Genomic DNA, 9,752 nt, shown 5'->3' on the forward strand with positions numbered 1-9,752 from the left:
CCCCCCGCCCCCCCCACAGCCACGTGCGTGTAAAGAAAAGATACTAAAAAGAAAAGCCCGCGATCCTGGTGACATCAACTTTATCAGAAGTTTATTTCTAAGAATCATTCACCATTTCCAAGCCCTTTACTTCCTGATTTACAGTTTCAATAGAAGTAATGATAGTGTTTCTCCCTCTTCCCCCCCCCCCCCCCCCCCCCCCCCCCCCCCCCTCGCCCCCCCCTTCCTCCCCTTTCTTACAACACAAGCTCACTGCAGGACCGGTATATAAACCCAGAGAAGTCCCCCAGTATGAACATGAATTTCTGAAAACCCTCACACGCCGCCCGTCTGCGCTCGGCTCTCCGGGACGGCGCTCACCATGAGGCTCATCCCCGCAGGTAACAAATCACAGCCCCCCACTCCCTCCCCCCTCATTCCCCCCCCCTTCCCCCCCCCCCCCCCCGACCCAGCTGAGCATCGCTGGGAGCTGGCAGCCCCGCTGCCGTCCTGGCGCTCCTCCTCGCCCAACATCTGGCCGCTTATATAACTGACTCCCCAAACACTTCCCAAAGCGCCGGGGTGGGGTGGGGTTGGGTTGGGTTGGGGGGGTGAGGAAGGGGGGGGGGGGGGGGGATGTTGGGTTGGTTTTTTTTTGTTTTGTTTTGGGTTGTTTTTTTTTTTTTTTGGCTTTTTTTTCTTTTTTTTTTTTTTTGGCTTTTCCTTCATTGCTTTACTTGGGAGAGCCGGGGAGGGCTGGGGGAGCGCTGCCAAAGTGGCCGTCCCCGCACACGTGCGCCCGGCCTCGCTCTGCTTGGCTGCGGGATGGGTGCACGGAGGGGACCGGGAGCGCAGGGGGGACCGAGGAGCGGCCAGGTGAGTGCTGCCCCAGGGCTTCAGCTGAGAGAGGGCAAATAGAGGCGTCACTGCTTTACCTGGGACCTGCGGCGGCACGGACGTTCCCACAAGTGTGGGCAGTTGGGTGCGTGCCGCAGCCCCGGGGACTTTGCTCCAGGGCTCCACGTGCTCTCCGATCTTTGGGCGCGGGTTGGCGAGCGGGGACCCCCATTCCCACCCCTGGGAGCCACGCGTCGGTGACACCGAGCTTGGAAAAGGGGGATGGCGATGGGGACACCCACGCCGGGCGGCCTCCCCGCTGACACCGATATGGGGGTCGCGGCACCCCGTTGTCACCCCTGTTGGGACGCGGTGACCCAGCGCTCACCCGTGCCACGCTCTCCCATCCGGTGCCTCCAGCAGCAGTTGCGCCCGCTCTGCAGATGGAGAAACTGAGGCAGCGCTGCGGCCGCAGGGCAGGTTTCCTTGTGGGCGCCCCTGCTGAGTCAGTAGGGCCGGGGTGGGGCCTGGCTCCTGCTGCGCCCGGCTGGGATAACGGGGAGGAAATCGCAGTTGCATACTTGATTACAACCCACAGGTCACCAGCGGGGCTGCTGCTTGTGAAATGTGGCAATGCCACCGGGTGGCCCGTGGGGACGGGAGGAGGGGGAGCCCCAGCCGGGGGGCAGGTGAGGGGCGCGGGGCCGGGGGGGATGTGTGGGGCTGCAGGGGGGACGCATGGGCTCACCGACGTCGGTTTGTCCCCACCAGGTGTCGTGCCCTTCGTGGCCCTGCTGCTGCTGCAGAGGAGGCCGGTGTCCGGGCGGGCGCTGCTGGGGACGAGCTCTGCGTGTCCCACCAACGGGCTGTGCCGGGCCAATGTCCTGGAGCAGACCCGCAGGCAGGTCGCACTGCTCAACGCCACCGCGCAGGACCTCTTCAGCCTCTATGTGAGTGACACCAGGATGATGGCATGGGGTGGCCACGGTGGGGCTGTGGGGTGGTGCAGTGGGGACCGGGATGGCCACGGTGGGGACAGAGGGACAGGGAGTGACGCTCGCTGTCCCCGCAGCTGAAGTGCCAGGGAGAGCCATTCAGCAGCGAGAGCGACCGCCTCTGCAGCCCCAGTGGCATCTTCTTCCCCCCCTTCCACGTCAACCGGACCACCGAGAGGAAGGAGGTGATGGTGGCCATGTACAAGCTCTTCGCCTTCCTCAACGCCTCACTGGGGAACATCACCCGCGACCAGGAGGAGCTCAACCCCATGGCCAAGGAGCTCCTCAACCGCCTCCACAACACCACCAAAACCACGCGGGGCCTCATCTCCAACCTCACCTGCCTGCTCTGCAAGCACTACAACATCTTCCAGGTGGACGTGAGCTACGGGGAGAGCAGCAAGGACAAGAGCGCCTTCAAGAAGAAGCAGCAGGGCTGCCAGGTGCTCAGGAAGTACGTGCAGGTCATCGCCCAGGCTGCTCGTGTCCTCCTACCTCACCTCAGCCCCGCGTGAGCCCCGGCCCCCGCGCCACGCTGCCACCGGGACAGCGGACATCTCCTTGCACCCGTCTCACAGATGGGCACGGCGAGGCCCCGCCACCTCCTCACCTCTCGCCTTCCTATTTATTACCTCCTGCTGATGCTGCACCGGATCCGGGCCATCCCATGCTTTAATTTATTTCCCCGTTCAGGGGAGGACGCGGGCATGGGGCTCTGTGCCCCGCACCATGGAGCCCCGTGGGGATGCTCAGCCCCACGGCCCGGGGCTCATCACAGACATTGTGAAAAATCAGGAGGAGGCGACCCGCTCCCAGCGGATACCCTCCAGCATCCAACAAAAGGGATTTTCCCCTTTTGGATGCACTCGCGCCCACCGCAGCCAGCAGGGACGCCGGGGACGCGCTCCCACCATACGCTATGGGGCCGGCACCCCTACAGTGGGGCTGAACTGGGGGTGTGCGGTGGCCAGGGCTGGGTCCCGCCACCCAGTGGGGACAGGGATGCGGTGCCGGGGAGCACCCATGGATGTTCGCATGGCCCGCTGGCACAGACGGGGTCTCGGCCAGCGTGGGGACTCAGGGGCCGAGCCTGGGGAGGTGGCAGGAGGCGCTGGCTCGTCCCTGGCGCCGGGGCGGGGGGCCGGGGGTATTTATAGGCTCTGGACCTGGTGTTTAATAATATTATTATTAATAATAATAATTAATAAGATTTTTGGTAATATATATAGAGAGAGAATTCTATTTAAATATTTATTTTTTTATACTTCTTCCCTCCCAGTTGTTTCGTTGTGTTGTTTTTGTTTTTTTTTTTAAATAAACCAAGAGAAAGTGACCCTCTCTGGCTCCTCTTTGCTCCACTGCTCCCCCCAGCTGCCCTCGGGGCTGCCTGAGGACCCTCGAGCACCACCGAGTGTTGGGGTTCACCACCCCCCGCCCCTGCTCCTGTTTCCCTCCCTGCTTCCTATGAGATGGCTGCTGCTTGGCCATCCCACGGCAAAGAGATTGTCCCCAAGGGATGCTGAAATTGCCTCCCAGACTCCGGGCTGCCCTGGGAGAGGCTCTGAAAAGCTCCGGTCCGGCCAAGACCACCTAAGGATGCAGCCGCGCGCCGGCCCTCGGTGTCTCGCATGGGGCTGCACCAGTTAACAAGGGGCTGATTATACGGGAGACGTTGGAGCGGGATGATGAAATTTTCCTCCTCCTCCTGGCGGGCCACCCGCCAAACCTCCCAGGCATGAGACAGGGAGCGGATGAGCTAAGATCCTGTGTGCTCATCTCGTGTCTCGGAGGAGCCCCGACAAAAAATAATCAGCGAAATGGGAAAGATTCCCCCCCCCCCCCCCCCGTAAAAAAGGAGCCCTCTTTGCTTTGCCCCCCCATGGGTCATTCTGCCCTGGTGAGGGGTTGAGCTCCACAGCTGTGCCAACATCCCTGTGTGCAGCAGACGTTTCCTTGGGTATGGTGTGGTGATATCCATCACCCCATCCTGCCACCCACTTCTCTGGGTGGCCCTTGGGCACCCCAATATCATCACCCAGAGGCGATCACAGCTTTCCCATGGGATGGCCCATCCTCAAGCAGCTGCTGAACCCCAAAGATGGAAATGGGGTATGGGGGGAGAAACTGAGGCGGGGACATCCTGATGACAGTGGGTCAGCACATCCCCATGGCTGCCGCCCCCAGCTCAGGGCATGGCCATCCCATCCCCACAGTGGGCATCTGGGATGAGTGCTGTCACCTGGGCTGCCCCATGGCCACATTCACTGCTCACCCCCATTGGGGACCAACAGGTGCCAGGGTGTCACCATGTCCCCTCCCGTCCCCGTGTGCCCCATGCTCGGGGCTGGGGACTGGGATGCTCCGTGCACCGGGGCTGAGTGGGGAGCGGTGCACATCTGGATTTCTCACGCTTGTGTTCAACGTCCCTCCTCAACCAGATGGCAAAAATAAATAAATAGAATAAATCAGAGCCTCCTGACACAAATTGGGAACTCACGCCCGGGCTCTGTGTTTCATGAGTCTCCCTGGAAGGCAGTCAAACGCAGGGAGGACAATGGGTTCACTTCTCCCTGGTGTCGGGTCATTCCCAGTTAAGGCTCATTAGCGGCAGGCGGGGATTAACTCTTCCTTGCCTGGAAAAGTGGATACCTCTGGAGTGCAGGGCAGACCCAGAACTGCCAAAACCCGGATCCCTCACCTCCCTATGGGGCTGTGAGGCCCCCAGCCCATGCCATCTCCCCACCGCCCCGTGCCGCCACCCCGCAGCCATCCCCAGACATAGGCAGTTGGATGGGGCTGACATCGGCCCGCTCTGATCCCACCCTGCAGCCAGACCCGCACGCACCGGGGCAAACCGTCACGGAGGGAGCCTATAAGCGGCTCCCCTTTGGACATGGGAGCAGAGGAAATATTTTGGCTGGGGGGAACGCCAAGGGAAGGGGCGCTTTGGGAGCACGGTGCCTTCGCCCCGGTAACGGAGTGCTCTGACCGGCTGCGCTCCATCCCCGAGCCGCTGCCCTGGGGAGCGCGGTACGTGAGGATCCACTGCTGCCCGCGGTGAAGTCAGTGCTGCTGCCTGGGTGTGCCGGGCTGACCTCAGCCCTTGGCCCCGCGGCGCGCATCATGTGCTCGCTCACGCCCCGCGTAACCCGGCCGGACGGGTCCGCACGCTGCCCCGGGGCCACCGGCCAGACCGGACCTGCAGGTGCAGCCCCGGGTTCTGCAAGCACCGTGAGTGCCTGTGCTGCATCCATGGGCTGGGAGCATCCCGAGGTGTGCAAGCACAAGGCTGCATGTTGGGTACCATTCCTGCATCCCAACTGGGCACTGTCTGCGCATCCATCACCCCGTTGCCCGCTGGAGCCCATTGACCTCTATGGCCGAGGTGCCCCCAAGGGTTGGTCTTTGGGAAACGGGCTCTGTTTGGAGGCTCACGTGGCCCGCAGCATGCTCAGCCTCTATATGGGATGCCAGCCCAGTCCCCAAGCAGGAGAACATTGCGTCCGTGGGGCCGGCCAGCAGCGCTTTCTCAGCGTCCCCAGCTGGCCGCCGGCCTGAGCACAGCAAGAGGAGCCGAGCCCATCTGAAATGCATTCGTCCCCGGGCACTGTGTCTGCAAGAGCAGATGCTCCTGTGGGCCCCCGACCACATCAGAGCACGGCAGCGCGGGAACCGCACGCTCGCATGGGAAGAAGTGGCCTCATGCCCCCAACGGCCCAACTCCTAATTGAAGACCAACCGTAACCAATCAACGAGACAATGGGCTGGAGGCGAGACGAGTGCCATGTCCTTCACAGGGACTGGCTCCTCCGCGCCCCGCAGGGATTTGGCACAGAGGGGAGGGTGGGGACTGGATCCGGACCCCCCCTGGATGACACAGTCCCATGGTTTCCCATCGGCATGTTAGCTGGGCAAGTGCTCAGCAGTGTCATGTTGCAGGGGTGCTCGGTGCTCTTGACATCCCAACCCTTCTCATTCCATCCTATTGGCAGTGACCCCAATGTGCTGCTACCTCCCCTTGCTGTAGGGCTGAAGATCTTTGGGGTGTGCCAGTTTTGGGTGCCCCAACCAAAGAAATGCCAGCCTGGCTCCATGGGAAGGCTCCATGGGAAGCTCTCACCAAGAGAAGGGTTTGGTACACGGGACACCTCGCTAAGACCTAATAGAGGGGACCTGACATGGATGGCATGGAGGGACCACAGGTGGGCACACAGCCCCATGCCCGTCCCACCACGGGGTGCAGTGCTGGGAGCCAGCACTGCTTGCTGTGCATTGGCACCGCTCAGCGGGATGAGCCCTGGCTGCTTTTTCCCACTGAGACAAAGAGGAGAAGTCAGAAAACTAGTGAAGGAGGCGGAGATGCCCGAAGACATAGAGATAATGGAAAGCAGAGATTGCTTTCTGCGTCCAAGGGGATGGCAGAACTGCTCTGATTAAGAGCAAATGCTGCAGCACTTCCACCTGCTCCTCATGCTGCCTGAGCAGTGGGGAGAGAGAGGATGCTCCAATCCCGAATGAGGGGTGCTTGGCACTACAGCACCTATAGCAGCACCTATAGCACCTACAGCACTTACAGCAGCACCTGTAGAACCTATATTACCTATAGCAGCACCTACAGCACCACAGGCTCTGGTTGCCTCTGGGCCACATTTCAGGGCTCAGCTAACATGTTGATATATTGCAGCGAAGCAGAAAACATGCCCAGTGCTCCCAGATGCGGTCATGCTCTCTTCTCCCCCATGGCTGCTGCTTTCAACCTCATTCCCCAAGCAAACGAAGCGCGTGTGCAGTGGTGTGGCTGCCAGCTGACCCCAGCCCCAGGGCTGTGCTTTTTCCTGGCCAGGTACTGTCAAGCCCTGGGCTCTGCTCCTTATGTCTGTGGGATTCTCCTGGTGCTCATCTTCCCCTGGGGTTCAGAGTGGCCGGGGGGCTGGAGCAGGAGGGTGCCTGAAGGACTGGCCCCAGGGGCAAAGTGATGATCTCCATCCTGGTCTAACTCTGACACAGGGTTAAAGCTTCCACACCTCAGGTAGAGGGAAACAGCCTGGATCCTGGTGCTGGTGGGTGGGGAGAGCAGTGTTGGCCCAAAAGTGATGCGGAGCTGTGACCCTGGGAGCATCCTCAACCATATTCCCAATGACATGTGCAATCACTTCCCTGCTCCCATCCCTCCCATGCCCATTTCCATACCTGCTCCGATGTCCACTCCCACCTCACTTCCCATCCCAGTTTCTATCCCTGCTCTCATCCCAGTTCCCATCCCACTTCCCATAACCTCTCCCATTCCAGTTTCCATCCCCACTCCCATTCCAGTTTCCATCCCCACTCCCACCCCTGTTCCCATCCCAGCTCCTTTCCCTGCTCCCATCCCACTTCCCATCCCCATTCCCACCCCAGCTCCCATCCCCGCTCCCATCCCCACTCCCATCCCCATTCCCATCCCCGCTCCCATCCCTGTGCCCATGCAGCTCTATGGGGCCAGGCCCACAGCCATGCCCCACGCTCTGTGCTGTGCTTCTGTCTCTATGTGTGGATGGAGGTGTGTGTGTGCTGTGCACCCCGCTGGGCGTGCAGGGGTGTCTGTTCTTGGCAGAGGAGATCCGGGCCGGGAGCCCGGCAGCTGTTCTGAGCCCGGCTGCAGCCAGACAGCCACCACAGCGCTGGTGACCGCATGCGCCCGCTCCCCTCCGGCCCTTCCGAATCGCTCCGTCACATGTGCTGAAACAAAGGGAATGAAGGGCTGTGCTGACAGCAGCATCAACATGTCATAATAAATAAGTGGGCACCCCCCGGGCTCTGGGATCGGCCCCGCTGGAGATGGGCCTCGGCGCGGATCTGGGTGCGCTGCGCCGGGGGGGTGTGGGTGGGTTCCAACGCAGGGATGGCCGTGCTGCATTTCTCATGGAAACTTGCTCGGGACCTTGCCAGCTCCCAGGACTTTTTCCCTTGTCTTTGCCCAGATTGTCTCCAGCATCCCTGATTCCCTCCAGCTGCCGGCACGTGGGGAGCAGAGCTGCTGGCGCGTCACTGGGAGCCGGTGCCAAAGCTGGGCTGGTGGCACTGGGGACAGCATGGTGCGTGGGGCTGAGCTGGGTGGGAGCAGGAGGGATGGTGCTGGGGGGCTCAGAGTACATGGAGCCGTGTTGCTGAAGCCCTGACCCGGAGCAGTGCAGTGCCTCGAGCAGACACAGAAGGGATGGATAAGGCTGGGGAGCGTCAGACAGCAGAGTGGCTTCGCGGGGCTGAATCCCTTCCGGAGACAGATTTTTTTGGCTTCCATACAGCGGTGTCCGAGCTACTGTGGGAAAGCACCGAGCGCTGCTCAGCGCTGCCTGTGCTGCGGCGTCACAGGGCTCATGGAGAGCTGAAAAACATCGTTTCATCACCACGGGGGAGGAAGGAGCCAGCTGGGCAGCATGCACAGGCAGGGCAGTTCCCTAGAAATACCAAAATTTCTCCAAAAAACAACCAGAGGTAGCAATGCTCCCCACCCTGCCCTCCCTGCACACCCGGCTAGGCGGCTGCTTTCATCCAAACCGAGGCTCCAAAATCCCCTCGCTCTCCAAGTGTAACCTTTGCATTTGGGGATGATAGATGGGGTGCCCCGAAGCTCCCCATGGGGACCGTTGGTGGGGGTGGCCCAAAGCACTCACTCATTCTGGGGACCACTGATGGGATCTCCCTATGGCATCATCACTGACAGGGGTGTCTCAAAGGAGTCATTCATCTGGGGGATGATTGATGGGGGTGTCCCAAAGCTCCCCATGAGGACGATGGATGGGGGTGCCCCCAAGCACTCCATGGGGGCCACTGATGGGGTAGCCCTGCAGCATTCATTCATTCTGGAGACCATTGAAAGAGGTGCCCCAAAGCACTGGGGCCATTAACAGGGCTGTCCCCAAGCACCCCATGGGGGTGATTGAGGGGGATTCCCCAGGCACCCAATGAGGACAACTGATAGAGGTGTCCAAAGCACCCCAAGGCACTCTGCGATGGACACATTGCCATAGGACAAACGTGCTGCAGCTTCCCCTCCTGGGAGCTGGAGGGGAAGGATATACCATCACCCACAGCTCAGCACCACTTCTTCTGCTCTGAAGCCATCTACAAAGCCTGGGGGCAGTGGGCAGGCAGTGGCACTGCTTCTCAGCCCTAGGAGCCAGTGCCCACAGTGGATACAGCCCTGGTGACACGTGGCTGCTGGATGCCCTGTTGTGGGACATCCAGGGCCACCTGGAGCCCAACATTTGGGGCTAAGCTCAAAGCTTGACCCCAAACCCTGTTTCCTTCTCCCCGCTGGGTGAGCCAGGCCAAGAGGCTGCTTGGTGCTGCCCAAACTGAGTGGATGGGAAGGGCAAAGTAGCTTCTTCCCTGACTGTGGATGGGAGAGCACTGGGAAACTGAGCTCCTTGGGCACGTGGCAAGGGGAAATCCTGTGTCCTCCTCCTCTGTGCCAAGCTCCGGGTGCGTCTGTGGGTAACTCGTCTGGTCGGAAAGCCTGAGGGCACACGTCCTGGGGAAAGCACCGTCTGTGAGCGTGCCCCCACAGCCAACCGTTGCCACATCCCATTCCTCTTCCCCAGGTGAGTCCCAGAGCTCCCACCGGGTGCCCCCACTTTTCTCAGGAATCGCTCTTACTCAGAAACACCCAGGCTCCTTCCAGCCCCATGCCAATCAGAGGGGCAGCTGCTGAGTCTTGCTCCCTTCCTCCCAGCCCACGCAGATGGGATGGTGCCCAGTCACGCACTTTCACATCAGAAAACAAGGCAATGAGCACCAAAAAGTCCTGCAGAGTCCAGACTGGGCTGGGTGGGACCCGCTAGGCCCTGAAGCCTCTCCAACCTATGGGCTTCCCTATGGCTCCATCCCAAGGATGAAGCCCATGCGCTGTCACTGCTGTCCCCAGGTTGTGCCCATGGGGAACACCACGAGGTCTGTAGG

The 9,752-nt window shown here is 61.0% G+C and overlaps 1 protein-coding gene across 1 annotated transcript; it reads left to right on the plus strand.

Annotated features, from left to right (window-relative positions):
* The first annotated feature begins 293 nt into the window (after positions 1-293).
* Positions 294-3,136, plus strand: LIF (leukemia inhibitory factor). Its single transcript, XM_015294916.4, has 3 exons — positions 294-380; positions 1,588-1,766; positions 1,889-3,136. Exons 1-3 carry the CDS (start codon positions 362-364, stop codon positions 2,324-2,326), a joined length of 636 nt encoding a protein of 211 aa, XP_015150402.1. The 5' UTR covers positions 294-361; the 3' UTR covers positions 2,327-3,136.
* Positions 3,137-9,752: the final 6,616 nt, after the last annotated feature.

The sequence above is a fragment of the Gallus gallus genome, chromosome 15 (assembly GCF_016699485.2).
Source record: "Gallus gallus isolate bGalGal1 chromosome 15, bGalGal1.mat.broiler.GRCg7b, whole genome shotgun sequence".
Lineage (NCBI taxonomy): Eukaryota > Metazoa > Chordata > Aves > Galliformes > Phasianidae > Gallus > Gallus gallus.